The sequence below is a fragment of the Jaculus jaculus genome, chromosome 8 (assembly GCF_020740685.1).
Source record: "Jaculus jaculus isolate mJacJac1 chromosome 8, mJacJac1.mat.Y.cur, whole genome shotgun sequence".
In the NCBI taxonomy this organism is placed as follows: Eukaryota; Metazoa; Chordata; class Mammalia; order Rodentia; family Dipodidae; genus Jaculus; species Jaculus jaculus.
Genome location: NC_059109.1, coordinates 5,019,294 through 5,037,406, shown reverse-complemented (window position 1 = coordinate 5,037,406; position 18,113 = coordinate 5,019,294). Strand labels below are relative to the sequence as shown.

At 45.1% G+C, this 18,113-nt stretch overlaps 2 protein-coding genes across 4 annotated transcripts in view; one reads left to right on the top strand and one right to left on the bottom strand.

Annotated features, from left to right (window-relative positions):
- The first annotated feature begins 223 nt into the window (after positions 1-223).
- Stk38 (serine/threonine kinase 38) overlaps positions 224-18,113 on the top strand; it is a 35,319-nt gene continuing 17,429 nt past the window's right edge. Inside the window, exons 1-5 of one of the 3 annotated variants that reach the window (XM_045157270.1) lie at positions 224-311; positions 8,337-8,469; positions 9,699-9,750; positions 11,872-11,994; positions 13,962-14,045. In XM_045157270.1, coding sequence (XP_045013205.1) covers positions 8,339-8,469; positions 9,699-9,750; positions 11,872-11,994; positions 13,962-14,045 — 390 coding nt within the window. In that variant the 5' untranslated portion in view covers positions 224-311; positions 8,337-8,338. Of the gene's footprint in view, positions 312-823; positions 918-8,333; positions 8,470-9,698; positions 9,751-11,871; positions 11,995-13,961; positions 14,046-18,113 lie in introns of those variants that run through there. The other 2 variants (XM_045157271.1, XM_045157272.1) reach the window with 2 other exon arrangements.
- LOC123462924 (NADH dehydrogenase [ubiquinone] 1 beta subcomplex subunit 1-like) lies at positions 13,689-13,865 on the bottom strand. Its single transcript, XM_045157273.1, has one exon. The coding sequence runs from the start codon at positions 13,863-13,865 to the stop codon at positions 13,689-13,691; it is 177 nt and encodes a 58-aa protein (XP_045013208.1).

Below are 18,113 nucleotides of genomic sequence, written 5' to 3'. Positions count from 1 at the left end.
CAGGCGCAGTGTGGTCCCGGGCCCCGCCGTGGCAGCCCCTCTCCACCGCCAAGGGCGCGGAGGCGGCGGCGGTGGCGGAGTTGGGGAAGAAGCTTGGTCCCTCCGCGCTGCCGTTGTTTTTTTTTTTTTTTTTTTTTTTTTAATTCATCTTCCCCCGGCGCTTCGCCGAGGGCTCACCCGCTACGGCGTCTCGGCCGCTACCTCCGAGCCCCGGGCGCGTCCTGGTCGGTCGGGTCGGCGGGGCTGCGCGCGGCCGGGACCTCGGCGCACCTCGGGCGGGCGTCGGCGGCTCAGTCCCCACGCCGGGTCTGGTGAGTTGACCCGTCGTCGTCGTCGGCTGCGGCGGCGGCGGCATCCGTCCCGGCCTGCCCCTACTTCCTTCCTCTCCGCTTTGGACGCCGGGGCTGCCCGAGGGCTTCCCGGCGGCGTCCGCATTGCAGCCCGCGCTCGCGGCCTTCGGTCTTTCTTCTCTCCGGCCCGTCCCCACTCCCTAGCCCGGGGGGTCGGGGGTCGGGGGACGCCTCGCTCTGCATCGCCGGTCACCGTGCCCTGCTCCTGGGATTTGAGGGAGAGAAGTCGACGGTCCCCTCCCGCCTCTCCCGATCGGGAAGGGCATGGTGGCTTTGCAGTCAGCCTGGCTCGAGGATGCTGGGCTGGGCTGCCCATCAACTCAGAGTCACCCACGGTGTTGCCAAGACCTTTGTGATAGCGTGGACAGCCGGGCGTGGTGGCGCTCGCCTTGAATCCCTGCACTCGGGAGGCAGAGGTAGGAGGATCGCCATGAGTTCGAGGCCAGCCAGAGACTAACATAGTGAATTCCAGGTCAGCCTGGGCCAGAGGGAGACCCTACCTCGGAAAACCAAACAAACAAAGCCGAGCTGGAGGAGAGGACCAAGTGCATAGAGGAGTTGTTAAAGGCAAGTCTTTGTCAAAGCGCTCCTAACGGCTCGCTGTGGCACACTGAAGCGACTCAGGGACACCAGCGAGAATCATGTTGTTTTCTAAAAGGCACCGGGGAAGGTCAGTGAGCTAGACTGTTTCCTGGCCCTTCAGCTCACCTTGGCCATGAAGTTACTAGCCAGTAGTGTGGTTTCCTTAAGCCCAAAACAAAACAAGAACAACAACAAAAAAAAACAAAAAACCACCACCACTGCAGGAACAGCGCCCCGCCCCACCCCACCCCACCCCAGCCGTGAGGTATCTGCTTCCTCATAAGACACCTCTGTCCTGCAAAGCCATCAGTGCCCTTTCCCTCCCCCATCTGGCACACCACACAAGAAGTGCTTTCCCAACAGGATCTTTTCTTTGTTTGATTTTTCGAGATAGGGTCTCACTATAGTCTAGGCTAACTTGGATATCATTCTGTAATCTCAGAGTGGCCTCGAACTCACTGCGATCCTCCTACCTCTGCCTCCCTAGTACTGGGATTAAAGGTGTGCACCACCACGCCTGGCATTTTTTTATTTTTTATTTTTATTGACAACTTCCATAATTGTAAACAATATCCCATGGTAATTTCCTCCCTCCACCCACTTTCCCCTTCGAAACTCCACTCTCCCTCATATCTCCTCACCCCATCAGTCTCTCTCTTATTTTGATGTCATGATCTTTTCCTTCTATTATGGTCTTGTGTAGGTAGTGTCAGGCACTGTAAGGTCATGGATATCCAAGCCATTTAGTATCTGGAGGAGCACTTTGTAAGGAGTCCTGCTCTTCCTTTGGCTCTTAACATTCTTTCCGCCACCTCTTTGGCAATGGACTCTAAACCTTGGAAGGTGTGATAGAGATGTTTCAGTGCTGGGCACCCTTCTGTCACTTCTCAGCACCATGGTGCCTTCTAAATCATTCCAAGGTCACTGCCATATGAAGGAGAAGCTTCTCTACCAAAAGTGAGTGTAGCATTAAGTAGCATAATATATGGGTATGAACATTAAGGGAAGTGCTTATTGGGCAGTTTGGTGAGCATAGTATATACATTTAGCCAGTCAGCAGCAGACGTTACACTCCTAGGGCTCATGACTACCCCTATCCAACAGGATCTTTTTAAAATATTTCTTTCGGGACTGGAGAGATGGCTCAGCAGTTAAGCACTTGCCTGTGAAGCCCAAGGACCCGGGTTCGAGGCTGATTCCCCAGGACCCACATAAGCGCAAGGGTGCATGCATCTGGAGTTTGTTTGCAGTGGCTGGAGGCCCTGGTGTGCCTGTTCTCTCTATCTGTCTCTCTCTCTTGCCTGTCTGTTGCTCTCAAATAAATAAATAAAACAAACTTTTTTTTTTTTTTTTTTCCAAGATAGGGTCTCACTCTGGTCCAGGCTGACCTGGAATTCACTATCTAGTCTCAGGTGGCCTCAAAAATTCTTAGCGATCTTCCTACCTCTGCCTCCCAAGTGCTGGTATTAAAGATGTGCACCACCACCCCTGGCATAAATTATTTCTTTTATATTTTATTTATTATTTATTTTTATTTTGTTTTCAAGGTAGGGTCTTGCTGTAGGCCAAGCTGACCACAAATTCACTGTGTAGTCTCAAGATGGCCTTGAACTCATAGCATTCCTCCTACTTCTGCCTCCCAAGTGCTGGGATTAAAGGCCTGCACCATCATGCCTGGCCTATTTCTTTTTAGTATTTGTTTGCCAGCAGAAAGCTGTAGGTGGGCGGGGGGGGGGGGGTCGCACAGCCACTGCAAAAGAACTCTAGAAGAAGCACGCACCACTTTGTGCAGCTGGTTTACATAGGTACTAGGGAAAAGAACTCCAGGTCCTTAGGTTTCTTCTTAAGTGCTGAACCATCTCTCCACCCCTCTTTTTTATTTTTTGACAATTTTGTACATGTATATAGTATACTGATCACATTCTCCTCCCCATTGCTTTCTCTTGTCCCCTCTTGCTGAACCCCTTCTTCCTAACTAGTTCTCTTCTACTAAAACACACACACACGCACACACACACACACACACACACACTGGTTTTTTCAAGGCAGGGTCTTGCTCTTGCCTCTCTGACAGGAATTTACTATGTAGTCTCAGGGTGGCCTTGAACTCTTAGCATTCCTCCTACTTCTGCCTCCCAAGAGTGCTGGGATTAAAGGCGTGTACTACCACACCCAGCAGTCTTAAAATTAAAAAGAAATATATATGTTGTATTTATTATTTTGAGAGACACACAGTGAGAGGCAGATAGAAAGAATGGACATGCCATAGCCTCCAGCCACTGCAGATGAACTCCATGTTCCCATACCACCTTGTGCATCTGGCTTACATGGGTCATAGGGAATCAAACCTGTGTCCTTTGGCTTTGCCAGCAAGCACCTTAACCACTAAGCCATCTCTTCAGTACCCCCCCAATCTTTTTTTCTTTTTTTCAAGGTAGAGAGTCTTGCTCTAGCCCAGGCTGACCTGGAATTCATTGTGTAGTCTCAGGGTAGTCTTGAACTCATGGCAATCCTCCTACTTCACTAAAGGAGTGTGCTACCACATGCAGCCATAAAGTTTGCTTGTTTGTGATTCACTGAGTTTGTGAAGGTTGATTGCATGAGCATGGGAGGGGGGTTACTGACCTGAGCATGGACAACTTACAGGGGCTACGCCACTGAAGAAAATGCCCCCCCCCCCCAAGATTAACTGCCAGGAAGTGGCCCCAGGAGCTCCTTCACCGTCTCTGATTGTCAACGGGCTCAGCCTTGCACAGGTTTTGTGCATGACATGATAGGACAGCTGCCTGGAGCTTGTCAATGCCACTGCCGTGTCATGTCCAGATGTCCGCTCTTTTCCCATCCTTTGGATTCTACATTCTTCCACAGAGTTCCCTGAGCGCTAAAGAGACCCCCTTTAGGGCTGAGCCGCCCACAGTGGCTTGTTGTCAGCACTTGACCAAGGTTTGAGTCCCCTAGTTACTAGCTGCTCACTGCACTAAAAACTTCCCTGACAGAAGCTGAGAGGATGGGCTGGAGAGATGGCTTAGTGGTTAAGCGCTTACCTGTGAAGCCTAAGGACCCCGGTTTGAGGCTCGATTCCCCAGGACCCACGTTAGCCAGATGCACAAGGGGGCACACACATCTGGAGTTCGATTGCAGTGGCTGGAGGTCCTGGCATACTTCTCTCTCTCCCTCTGTCTCTCTGCCTCTTTCTCTCTCTCTCGCTCTCCAATAAATAAATAAATACTGAAAAAAAAAAGCTGAGAGGAGCAGTGTGCTATGGGCATAAGCGCAGATATTTAGAAGGCACCTACATCATCTTTTCTAAGGTGCTTACTAAGTACATAGCACAGTTGAAAAGAAGCATTAAAACAATTATGGGCTGGAGAGATGGCTCAGTGGTTAAGGGGCTTGCCTGGAAAGCCTAATGGCCTGAGTTCAGTTCCCCATACTCATGTAAAGTTAGACGCACAATGTGGCACATGCGTCCAGAGTTCATTTGCCTTGGCAAGAGGCCCTGACACACCATTCTCATTCATTCATTCATTCATTCATTCATTCTCTGTCTTTCTGTGTGTGCTTGCCAAAAACAATTAATGGAACATAGTGTTTGCCTTTCCCATGTCTTTACCTAGTTTACAAGAGATTAGTGAAGACAGGAAATAATCTTCACCCCAGTTGAATTGTCCAAATGAAAGAATCTTTTGAGTCACAAAGAAATAAAGAATTGGTGAAAGGGTATTTATAGAGATAACAAAGTACCGTTGTGAACTCAGTCATTTAGACCCAACTCTCTAGAGTGAGTTAAACCAATGATTTTCATTTGACTTTCAGTTTTACAGTTCTTAGTCCTGATTTTTATGAAAATTTTATGTTTTTGTGATTTTTCATTTTATTTATTTATTTATTTGTATTTTTGGATTTTCAAGGTAGAGTTTCCCTCTAGTCCACCCTGACTGGAATTAACTATATAGTTTCATGGTGGCCTTGAACTCACAGCGATCCTCCTACGTCTGCCTCCCAAGTACCGGGATTAAAGGTGTGTGCTACCTGTCTGGCTGCTTTTGTTATTAAAAAAAAATCTTTTTAAGAATTTCTCACCTAGGGCTTGGAGAGATGGCTTAAGTTCTAGGCTTGATTCTCCAGGACTCAGGTAAGACAGATGCACAAGGGGGCACATGCGTCTAGAGTTCGTTTGCAGTGGCTGGAGGCGCTGGTGCACCCATTCTGTCTCTATCTGCCTCTTTGTCTGTCACTCTCAAATAAATACAAACAAACAAACGAAAAGAATTCCTCACTTAACATTCCTAATTTTGCAGAGTTGAAGGAAAATGAAATAAATAAATAGGACAAGAACTCCAATGGTTTGTGGGTCAGGACAGGAAGAGTTGAATTATGGAAAGCATTAAGGAAAGCCCTATCATAAAAGGTACTTAGGTGACCCAGTCAACCTATGAATTATTGTTGGGTAATATTAATTGCATCTTTTGATTAAAGGTTATTAGAATTAGGCTAAATGTTTTATGAGTGGAGGCAGAAGAGGGTTTGCACAAAGGTCAGAGGGGAAGGACAGTGCAGTCTTCATTATTACATTAGATCCTATATGCAAGGTGAAAACACTGCTAACTAGGCTGTGAGTTTGTGGCAGCCTGTGCTATAGAATGTGACCCTGCCTTGAAAAAAAAAAAAAATGGGCACATGCCTTTGATCCTGGTACTCAGGAGGCAGAGGTAGGAGAGGATCGCTGTGAGTTTGAGGTCAGTCTGAGACTACAGAGTGAATTCAGGTCAACCTGGGCTACAGTGAGACCCTACCTCTAAAATCCGAAAAAAGAAAAAAAAAAACACATACAACCCCTACCCCCCAAACTAAAGAGTCTATGAAAGTTGGTCTAAAATATCTATGTATATATACATATATATGTGTGTGTGTGTATATACATTTTTTTTTTGTTTTGTTTTTCAAGGTAGGTCCTCACTCCAGCCTTGGCTGACCTAGAACTCATTCTGTAGTCCCAAGCTGTCTTCATATTTACAGTGAACTTCCTACCTCTGCTTCCCAAATGCTGAGAAAACATTGTTTTTTAACATACTTATCAATGTAGTTACATTCGTTGCTCTTCAGGCTTCATTGATGACTAAAAATCATTAATTGCCCAACCTCCATTTATTAATTGTTCGTTATATAGAAGGCATTGCGTTGCCTGTCTTAGGCTGAGCTACTCTGTTCTCCTTCTTTCGTGATACTGAACATAGGGCCACATACATACTAGGCAAAGCTCTACCACTGAGCTATGTTCCTGGCACTTACATATTTCAGTTGTAAAAATGTAATTGCATGTAGAGGTGGGTATGGTGTCTCAAGCCTGTAAATTTAACATTTGGGAAGTTGAGGCAGGAGAATTGCCCAGAGTTAGAGGCCAGCCTGGACTATAGAGTGAAACCCTGTCTCAAGAAAGTAGCTTTATGTAGATTCTCCAGAAAGTTTCAGATAACAGAGGAATACATTACTGTCACTTGCTTCTGACTTTTTTTGTTTTTTGTTTATGTTTTATTTTTTGAGGTAGGGTCTCACTCTAGCTCAGGCTGACCTGGAATTCACTGTGTAGTCTCAGGCTGGCCTCCAACTCATGGCAATCCTCCTACCTCTGCCTTCTGAGTGCTGGGATTAAAGGTATGCACCATTATGTCTGGCAAATATTTTTATTTTTATTTATTTATTTACTTGAGAGAGAGAAAGAGACAGAGCATGGGCACTCAGGGCCTCCAGCCACTGCAAACGAATTCCACATGCATGTGCTCCTTGTGTATCTGGCTTACATGGGTCCTGGGGAGTTGAACCTCACTCCTTTGGCTTTACAGGCAAATGCCTTAATGGCTAAGCCGTTTCTCCAGTTCCTGACTACTACTACTAACTACTACTTCTTTTTCTTTTTTGATATTTATTTATTTGAGAGAGAGAGAATGGGCTCACCAGGGCCTCTAGCTGCTGCACATGAACTCCAGACACATGCACCACCTTGTGCATCTGGCTTATGTGGGTTCTGGGGAATTAAACCTGGATCCTTAGGCTTTGCAGGTTCTGTCTTCTTCTTCTTCTTTTTTATATATATATCTGGTTTTAAGGGTTCTTTGCAAAACATACTCAAGAGGACATGTGGTTTTCATTGTGGTTGGAGGGGGTACAGTCTGACAAATAAGGAACCACACCCAAGCTTCATAAACCAGAGGTTTTAAGAATTACTGTTGTCCAAAAATCAGTTGCATTTGCTTTGGTATTGGTAGAAATTTCCCCACTAAAAAATAACATTTTAGGGTTGGAGAGGTGGCTTAGCGGTTAAGCGCTTGCCTGTGAAGCCTAAGGACCCCGGTTCGAGGCTCGGTTCCCCAGGTCCCACGTTAGCCAGATGCACAAGGGGGCGCACGCGTCTGGAGTTCGTTTGCAGAGGCTGGAGGCCCTGGCGCGCCCATTCTCTCTCTCTCTCCCTCTACCTGTCTTTCTCTCTGTGTCTGTCGCTCTTAAATAAATAAAAATTAAAAAAAAAATAACATTTTAGCCACATGCAGTGGTACATGCCTTTAGTCCCAGCACTTGTTGAGAGGCAGAGGTAGGAGAATTGCTGTGAGTTTCAGGCCAGCCTGGGGCTAGAGTGAGTTCTAGGTTAGCCTTAGTTAAGAGTAAGACCCTACTTCAAAAATAAATGAAAAGAATAGAAAAAAGAAAAAGAAGGAAAGAAAAAAGGCTAGGTGTGGTGGCCCACACACTAATCCCAGCACTCAGAAGGCAAAGGTAGTTGTTGAATCTGAGTTCGAGGCCACCCTGAGACTACATAGTGAATTCCAGGTCAGCCTGGGCTAGTGAGACCCTACCTTGAAAAAACAAAAAACAAATCCATTTTTATAGCAACGTATATATATGTATATATGTGTGTGTATATATATATACACACATATATATATATATATATTTTTTTTTTCCTTTTTCCTGGTTCAAGGTCCTGAGTCCTGGGATTAAAGGTACACACCACCTTCCCCGGCTTCCTTATTTGTTTATGTGTAAGAGAGAGATGGGTGGAGTGATTAATTGGGCATTCCTGGATCTTCGACCATTGCTTATTTTTTATTAAATATTATACCTTCTTATGTATTATCTGTTTGTTCTCCAGAAAACGTGTATCAGTTTGTATTTTTTTTTTTTTTTCGAGGTAGGGTTTCACTGTAGCCCAGGCTGACCTGGAATTCACTATGGAGTGTCAGGGTGGCCTCGAACTCATGGCGAGCCTCTTACCTCTGCCTCCCGAGTGCTGGGATTAAAGGCGTGCGCCACCACGCCTGGCTTCCGTTTGTGTTCTTTAACCATAGGGAAGAAGAGTGTGTAGTTGGTGGATCCCAACTCAGGACCTGTGTTCTTTGTTTCCAGCAGCCATGGCCATGACAGGCTCAACACCTTGCTCGTCCATGAGTAATCACACAAAGGAAAGGGTGACAATGACCAAGGTGACATTGGAGAATTTTTATAGTAACCTTATTGCTCAACATGAGGAACGAGAAATGAGGTAAAGAATTCTGTTTGAAAACAATTGCCCGTGATCTGGGGTGTAGTTCACCACTTGGTAGAGCACTTGCCTAGCATGAGTGAGACAAAAAAAAAAAGATCATCAGTGTTGGCTGTAGCGTCCATGTCTGGTATAGAAGGGTTACTGGGATAATAGCCGCCAGGTTTTAACGTATCCCACGAAGATGGGGTGACAGTGGGACAGATTTCTAGTCTTGTCATTAACCCACAATTATAGAACATTGTAGGAGCATAATTTGGTCAGATCACTGGGGTTCATCTCGCCTGTATCAAGTACTAGCTGTATGAGGCTGGAACTAGTTCTGTCCGTTTATTACTGTGTGTATATGTGGATGGGCGAGAGAGAGAAGGAGAGAGTGTGTGTGCGCGCGCGCGCGCGCGTGTGTGTGTGTGTGTGTGTGTGTGTGTGTGTGTGTGTGCATGCATGCGATAATGCACATGTGGAGGTCAGAGAGAGAGGGAGAGCGTGTGTGCATGGGTGCATGTGTGTGTGTGGGGTGCATGCATGCCATGATGCACATGTGGAGGTCAGAGAGGGAGAGCATGCGTGCGTGGGTGCATGCGTGCCATGATGCACATGTGGAGGTCAGAGGACAACTCTGGGGATCTGGTACTCTTTTCTATTTTATTTTATTTTCCCGAGGTAGGGTCGCACTCTAGCTCAGGCTGAGCTGGAATTCACTATCTAGTCTCAGGGTGGCTTTGAACTCATGGCAATCCTCCTACCTCTGCCTCCCATTTGCTGGGGTTAAAGGCGTGCACCACCATACCCAGCTTAATGTTTTTTATTGGTTAAAATAAGATTTTTTCTTAAGTACAAGTACATATTTTATGACCTTTTACCTAAATCAGTAGTTATAAGTGGTTAAAAAAAATTGCTACAGGGCTGGAGAGATGGCTTAGCGGTTAAGCGCTTGCCTGTGAAGCCTAAGGACCCCGGTTCGAGGCTCGGTTCCCCAGGTCCCATGTTAGCCAGATGCACAAGGGGGCGCACACACCTGGAGTTCGTTTGCAGAGGCTGGAAGCCCTGGCGCACCCATTCTGTCTCTCTCCCTCTGTCTTTCTCTCTGTGTCTGTCGTTCTTAAATAAATAAATAATTAATTTTAAAAAATTGCTACAGAATTACCAGGAAGTTTTTCAGATATTATGTACCTTTTGCAAGCAAGCACCACTAAGCCTTATATATCTTTTGTTTCTGTTTGTTTTAGACAAAAGAAGTTAGAAAAAGTGATGGAAGAAGAGGGTCTAAAAGATGAAGAGGTAATAATGGGCAAATTTTCCCTGAGATCCAACATGAAATGTATGTTTGTTTATTTTGAGGTTGGGTCTCGTTGTAGTCCAAGCTGACCAGGAACTCTGTAGTGTCAGGATGACCTTGAACTCACATCAGTTCTACCTCTGCCTGTAGAGTGCTGGGATTTTTTTTTTTTTTTTAAGATTTTTATTTATTTATTTGACAGAGACAGAGAGAGAGAGGCAGATAGAGAGCGAAAGAGAGAATGGGTGTGCCAGGGCCTCCAGCCACTGCAAACGAACTCCAGACGCATGCACCCCCTTGTGCATCTGGCTAATGTGGGTCCTGGGGAGCCTCAAACTGGGGTCCTTAGGCTTCACAGGCAAGCGCTCAACCGCTACGCCATCTCTCCAGCCCGAGTGCTGGGATTAAAGGAGTGCTATGATATCCAACTAAAATACTGTTATTTATTTATTTATTTATTTTTGCAGTTGGGTCTCACTGTAACCCAGGTTGACTTTGAACTCAGTGTGTAGTCTCAGGGTGGCCTTGAACTTATGGTGATCCATTTTCTTACCTCTGCTGAGTGCTGGGATTAAAAGTGTGTGCTACAATGCCTGTTTTTTTTGGGGGGGGATGTAGGAGCTCACTCTAAAAATACTGTATTTTTTCCATTCCATTAAATTAGCTTTGGGGCCCAGGTGTTATGGCTCAGCCAGAGGAACTTGAGGGGTGGTGTGCTTTTTGAATTTTGGTGTTATTTTGTCTTTTTTTTTTTTAATTATTTTTATTTTTCAAAATAGAGTCTTGGCTGTAGCTCAGGTGACCTGGAATAATGTAGTCTCAGACTGGCCTTAAACTCACTGCAGTCCTCTTTCCTCTGACTCCCAAATGTGGGGATTAAACGTGTGTGCCACCATGCCTGGCTTTTGTTTTTCAAATGTTTTCCTTTTAAATAAATTTTTTTATTTGTGAGTGGGAGGGAGAGAGGGAGGGAGAAAGAGAGAGAGAATATGAATGGGTGCACCAGAGCCTCTTGCAAGTGAGTTCTAAACAAATATGCCATGCTCTGCATCTGGCTTTATGGGTACTGGGGAATTGAATTTTGGGTGGCAGGCTTTGCAAACAAGTGCCCTTAACCATTGGGCCATCTTCCTATCCTAAACTTAGGTATTCTCACAGAGGGGGAATTAATTATTAAGTACCCATGAGAGGAAGATTTCTGTAGTCACAGTTAAAACATTTCATTAGATGTAGAATTCTAAGAAAAATAAAGGTAAAATCAGGGAGATTGAGTTAAAATTTAAAAGAATAAGGCAAGCATGCTTTATAAAGTTCACTGAAAGCATGGTGTGGAAAATAAGTAAATAAAAAGTTTGCTGGAGCTGGGAGTGGTATGCACACCTTTAATTCCAGGCAGAGGTAGGAGGATCTCCATGAGTTCAAGGACGCCCTGAGACTGCATAGTGAACTCCAGGTCAGCCTGGGCTAGAGCAAGACCCTACCTCAACACCCCACCCCACCCCGCCAAAAAAAAGTTTGCTGGAGCTGGGCATGGTGGCGTACTCTTTTAATCCCATCACTCGGGAGGCAGAGGCAGGAGGATTGCTAGGTGTTCAAGGCCACCCTGAGACTGCATAGTTAATTCCATGTCAGCCTGGGCCGGAGTGAGACCCTACATTGATAAACCAAAAAATAAATAAATAAAAAGTTTGATGGGTATGGTGGGCCATGCCTTATTTAATCCCAGCATTTGGGAGGCAGAGGTAGGAGGATCACTGACTTTGAGACTACATAGTGGATTCCCTGTCAGCCTGAGCCAGAGTGAGACCTTACCTCGAAAAACCAAAAAGAAACAAAAGAAGAGTTGATTTGTTTACTCTCTTTCATTGAAAACGTTAGCCTAGTGGGTGGTTCACATAGATGGGTCACAGTTCTCAGAGGAGGCCTCCTTCCACCCTGCGCGCGTCCTGCTTCGGTGGCGGCGGGGGAAGACAGCCCCGGCCTCGTAGCCCGCCTGCCGCTGCTGTCGCGTGTCAGACGGCGACGCTGACCTGCTTCCCAGCCGGCTAGACACAAATACAACCTTGTTGAAGAGTTTCAGACTTTCAACTCTCTTTCTCCTCCCTCCTTTCTTATAACATCAGAAACGCCTCCGGAGATCAGCACATGCTCGAAAGGAAACAGAGTTTCTTCGTTTGAAGAGAACAAGACTTGGACTGGAAGATTTTGAGTCCTTAAAAGTCATAGGCCGAGGAGCATTTGGTGAGGTAAAATGGTCATAGCTACTTCTCACGTACAAAGCTGTCAGGCTTTGTAAGCAAGTGCCCTTAACCACTGAGCCGTCTCCCGTCCGCTTTGAGGTGGTTTTTTTTTTTTTTTTAACTTCTAGACATTTTTCCCTATATACAAGCTCTTACTTTATTCTTTTTTTTTTTTTTTTTTTTTGGCTTTCTGAGGTAGGCTCTCGCTGTAGCCCAGGCTGACCTGAAATTCACTATGCTATGGAGTCTCTGGCAGGCCTTGAACTCACAGTAATCCTCCTACTTCTGCCTCCTGAATGCTGGGGTTAAAGGTGTGTGCCACCATGCCTGGCTAATTAATTATTATTGCTATTATTTTTTGTTGTTTATTTTTATTTATTTATTTGAGAGTGAGAGAGAACGGATGCACCAGGGCCTCCAGCCACTGCAAACAAACTTCAGATGCATGCACCACCTTGTATATCTGGCTTACGGGGGTCCTGGGGAATTGAACCTCTAACCGGGGTCCTTAGGCTTCATAGGCAAGCGCCCAACTGCTAAGCCATCTTTCCAGCCCCCTATTTTTTTTTTTTTATTTTTTTCTGAGGTAGGGGGGCTCTCTAGCCCACGCTGACCTGGAATTCACTATGTAGACTCAGGGTGGCCTCAAACTCACAGTGATCCTCCTACCTCTGCCTTCCAAGTGCTGGGATTAAAGGTGTGCGCCACCATGGCCAGCTTACTTACTTTTGAGACAAAGCCTCACTCTGTGGCCTAGGCCGTCCTCAAGCTGGTGGCAGTCGTCACGCTCAGCCTCCTGAGTGTGAGGTCACAGGCGCGTCAGCATGCCCCAAGAGCCCCTTTCATTGCAGTTCCTTACAGTCCTCTCCAGAGGGTTCTGCTGATTTAGGTGATGTATGTCTGACCAGTGTCAAAGTTTCAAAGTGAAGATTTCTCTGCACGGTGGATTGGCTGGCTTCACTGTAGAGACAGATAGTGGGGGTTGTTTTCAGCATTGATAGGGCTTTGCATAACATACTCATTTTGAACATTAATGAACATTTTCTTCTGTTTTGTTACTGCAGTTTAAATAGTGCTCTTATTTGAGAGAGAGGTAGATAGAGACAGGGAGTGAATGGGCGCATGCCAGGGCCTCCAGCTGCTGCAAAATGAATGCCAGATGCATGTACCACCTTGCACATATGTGGGTCCCGGGGAATTGAATATAGGTCCTCAACCACTAAGCCATCGCTCCAGCCCATCAGTGTGAAATTTTTTTGTGTTTTTATTATTATTCTGTTTTTATTCTGAGAGAGGGAGAGAGAGAACGACAGAGAGAGAATGGGTACGCAAGGACCTTCAGTCTTCTGCAAATGAACTCCACAAGTGTGCGCCCCCTTGTGTGCATGTGCAACATTGCATGCTTGCGTCACTGCATCTGGCTACATGGGACCTGGAAATTCGAACATGAGTTCTTATGTTTCCCAGGCAAGCTCCTTAACTGCTAAGGCATGTTTCCAGCCCAGTGTGAACCCCCCCCCCCCAATTAAATAAAACATACTTTTATTTTTCCTAACTTTTAAAATGGGAACATTTTTTAAAAATATTTTTATTTTTTAATTTTTATTAAAATTTTCCATGATTATAAAATATATCCCATGGTAATTCCCTCCCTCCCCACCCCCACACTTAAGGGGAACATTTTTAAATTTAGCCAGTCTTTACTTCCAAGTTATTTCTTCATTGGGCCTCAGTTCCCTTCTGAATAACATACTCTTGTTCCGGAATGCAGTTGGCTTTTCATCACTCTTTCTGTCCAGACAACATCCAAAGACATACCCATTAGGAACAAGTGTATGAAACCAGTGGTCATGCCCAAGCTGAAGGAAGTTTGTCATGATTGCTACGGCACAGGTGCCAGTGATGACCCCCATGGTCAAGGGCAGTGGGCCAGTGTGAAGTTTTGACTTGACATTTCTTTGGTAACCTTTTAGGTGCGACTTGTTCAGAAGAAAGACACAGGGCATGTGTATGCAATGAAAATCCTCCGTAAAGCAGATATGCTTGAAAAGGAGCAGGTAAGTTCAGCTGGAACAGTGGTTTTTTTAGTCAGTTTTTGAAGTTGTCTTCCAAAATTGTTCTTTGCTAAATTGTAGAGTATTGGTATACCTTATATGTGAATTGCTACTTTTTCTCCCCACAAAGAAGCAGTTACATTTTTAATGGTATAGATTTGTACCTTTGTGTTATAAACCTAGAGAAAAGCTACTGTGTGGGTTTCCACTTGATCACAGAATACCCTTACCATGAGAACCTCTTTTGAGTTCGTACTTGGTATGATAATGTGGTTCTTAGCACTTTGCAAAAATAGAAATTTTCAGTTGGGTGTGGTGGTGCACACCTTTTATCCCAGCACTCGGGAAGCAGAGGTAGGAGGATTGTGAGTTCGAGGCAACCCTGAGACTACATAGTGAATTCCAGGTCAGCACGGGCTCAAGCAAGTCCCTACAAAAAAAAAATAAATAAATAAAAATTGCCAGGCAAGGTGGCACATACCTTTAATCCCAGCACTCAGGAGGCAGAGGTAGGAGGATCACCATGAGTTCAAGGCCACCCTGAGACTACATAATGAATTCCAGGTCAGCCTGGGCTAGAGTGAGACCCTACCTCAAAAAAGAGAAGGGGGCCAGGGAAGAGTTTTCTATCCTCTTTGGACTAGGAATTAAAATGTGGAATTTACAATGTAAAGTTTGAGTACATTTCATTTCATATCATATCTAAACTAAAGTTGTGTATGATTAGTAGGTTATTGATACCTGAGAGACCAGTTTTCCAATTTTAAATGAAGTAGCAAAGCAGAGGAAATTGTCCTTTAACAGATTTGGAATGTAGCTTAGTGGCTGAGTGCTTGCCTTGGGTGCGTGAGGCCCTAGACCCCCCCCCCAAAAAAAAAGAACCCAAACTCATTTCTCAAGTACATCTATGGGATACTTATATACTTTATATATAATTTTGTATGGTTTAAGTAATTGACAATTAATTTACTTATTTTTGTTTTTTCTAGGTAGGGTCTCACTCTAGCCCAGGCTGACATGGAATTCACTATGTAGTCTCAGGGTAGCCTTGAACCCACAATGATCCTCCTACCTCTGCCTCCCAAGTGCTGGGATTAAAGGTGTGCATCATCTTGCCTGGCTAGACAGTTTATTTTTGTTTTAAAGTGAGACTGTGAACCTTTTACACAACTGGTTTAATTTAACTGGTTATTTCAGAATGAATTGCAGAGGATAATGCTGCAAATGCCCTGTGAGTCGTCAAGATTGAGATCTTGTGTCAGGCAGAGCCCAGTGTCAAAGCTGTGGGCAGCTTCCACACCTGGTTTCATCCACCAGTGGGGAGGACACATAATACCAGTCTTTGCCTTCATCTCAGCACCCTCAATATTTGGAACTTTCTCTTTAATTTTCATATGTTACCCAGAAGGAAACTCCTGGGAATTTCGGTTTGCTTCAAATCTGCAGTACATTTTCACACACTGTGGTGTAAGCTTACCATTGCTTTGTGTAGGAAGCACTGTTCATGTGCAGGTAGAGGTGAGTCTGGATGTTCAGGCACTGGAAGGGCACCAGTGACCTCCAGGAAGGAAGTCAGTATATTTGCATTTCATGAATAAGTTTTATAAGATGTATTTCCTAGCTTTAGCCAAGGCTCAAAGTCTATAAAGCAGTCTGCAGTCAAGAAACTTACAGAGGTGACTGGAGAGATGCTTGGTAGTTTAAAGCTCCTTGTAAAGCCTGACAACTTGGGTTTGGTTCCCCTGGACCCATGTAAAGCCAAATGCACAAAGTGGTGCATGAGTCTGCAGTGAGGCCCTGCCTGATTTAAATTTTTTTTTTATTTTTTAAAAATATTTTATTTATTTATTATATTTGTTATTTTAGTTTTTTGAGGGAGGGTTTCACTCTAGCTCAGGCTGACCTGGAATTTACTATGTAGTCTCAGGGTAGCCTTGAACTCACAGCGATCCTCCTACCTCTGCCTCCCAAGTGCTGGCATTAAAGGTATGTGCCATCACACCTGGCTACAAAATATTTTATTTATTTATTTGAGAGACAGCATGTGAGAAGGAGGCAGAGAGAGAGAAGGCGAGGGAGAGAATGGGCGTGCCAGGACCTCTAGCCACTGGAAACGAACTCCCGATGCATGCTCCATCTTGTGCATCTGGCTTACATGGGTACTGGGAATCAGACCTGGCCTTAGGCTTTGCAGGCAAGTGCATTAATCAGTAAGCCATCTCTCCAGACCCTATTTGTATTTTAAGAGAAAGTGAGAGAGACAGGGCGGGGTGGGGGGGGGAATGAATTGGTGAGTCAGGGCCTCAGCCACTAAAATCGCACTCCAGATGCTTGTGCCACCTAGTGGGCATGTGCGACCTTGCACTTGCCTCACCTTTGTGCATCTGGCTTACGTGGGATCTGGAGAATTGAACATGGGCCCTTAGGCTTCTCAGGCAAGTTTCTTAACCGCTAAGCTGTTTCTCCAGCCTGTGACCTTTTTTTTTGTTGTTGCTATTTGTTTGTTTTTTGCAATAGAGTCTCACTCTTGACCAGGCTGACCTGAAATTCACTATGTAGTTTTAGGGCGGCCTTGAACTCACGGCAATCCTCCTACCTCTGCCTCTGAGTGCTGGGATTAAAGGCTTGTGCCACCATGCCTGGCCAAATTAGATTTGTTAAATGCTACCTTAAATCCTGTGTGTTAAATGGCATGCTGACTTAATTGTTGCGGTCACCTTGGTTGATGGTCTCAGTTCTTTAGGTTTGATATTAGTGTGTGGCCAGATAAAGTACTGAGAGAACATTCATGTGTTTGTGTTAGGTGAAAGTTAGAAACAGACCAGTACAAATTCATCATTATTTTTGGTAGAACGGACATAGTTTATATTCAGAATCTTAATGTTTTATAGTTTTAGGAGCTTTTTGTACAGTTTCACAGCACATAGTAGTTTAGTTTTTCTGACCTGAGCAGGAATCAGACCTAACTGTTGAGGGTCCACAAGATGTCAGCATTTAGCTACTGTCATGTTTTTCTTCTGGTGTAGTTGTGATGCCTGTATAATCAATGGTAGGAGGAAAGACTGGCCCTTCTCTCTGCCCCCAAGCCTTTGTTCCAGTGCTTGGGATGCTTGGTAGGAAGATCAGCATGAGCTGGGCGTGGTGGCACAGGCCTTTAATCCCAGCACTTGGGAGGCAGAGGTGGGAGGATTGCCATGAGTTCGAGGCCATCCTGAGACTCCATAGTGAATTCCAGGTCAGCCTGAGCCAGAGTGAGACCCTACCTCGAAAAACCAAAAAAAAAAAAAAAAAAAAAAAAAAAGATCAGCATGAATTTGAGACCAGCTTGGGCAAGATTAAGACCCCGCCTCACAAACAAACAAACAAATAAAACCTTTGCTTCTTAGTGTCCAGAATAACAGCTATCACCCTCCTCACTGGATAGTTAGGGAAGGGAGAAGAGAACCTTTTGAGCTGGACCTCTGGCTTTTTCCTCCCTCCCAGCTGACTCTGCTTCTGATCTTGAGGCTTCCAGCTATGACGTCAGCTTCTGGAGAGGGGAGCAAGGTGGGCTCCCAATCACTGTCGCTTTCTTCTTGACAAAGAGCTGTCAGTCACCTCTCTGTCCTCCAAGGTGAATGACAAATGGTAATACTAGTGCCTCCTCTTTTCTCTGGCTTCCTGCTGTAGGTAGGGACCTTAATGTTCTTTAGGGGGACAGGTCTGTCAAGGTAGCCTTGTAGCCTTAGCGCTCGTGGTGATGGGGCTGTGGGTCAGCGAGCAATAGTTTCCCACAGGTTTGTTTTTGTATTCTTGAAGTAAAGGCATTTTTCCATGTGCTTTTTGTAATTTTTTTTTTTTTTTAAAGACAGGATCTCACTCTAGTTCAGGTTGATCTGGAATTCACTATAGTTTCAGGGTGGCCTTGAACTCAGTGATCCTCCTACCTCTGCCTCCTGAGTGCTGGGATTAAAGGCGTGTGCCACCACGCCTGGCTCCATGTGCTTTTTTTTTTTAATTTTTGTTTCATTTTTATTTATTTATTTGAGTGTGATAGAGAGAGAGAGAAAGAGAATGGGTGCGCCAGGGCTT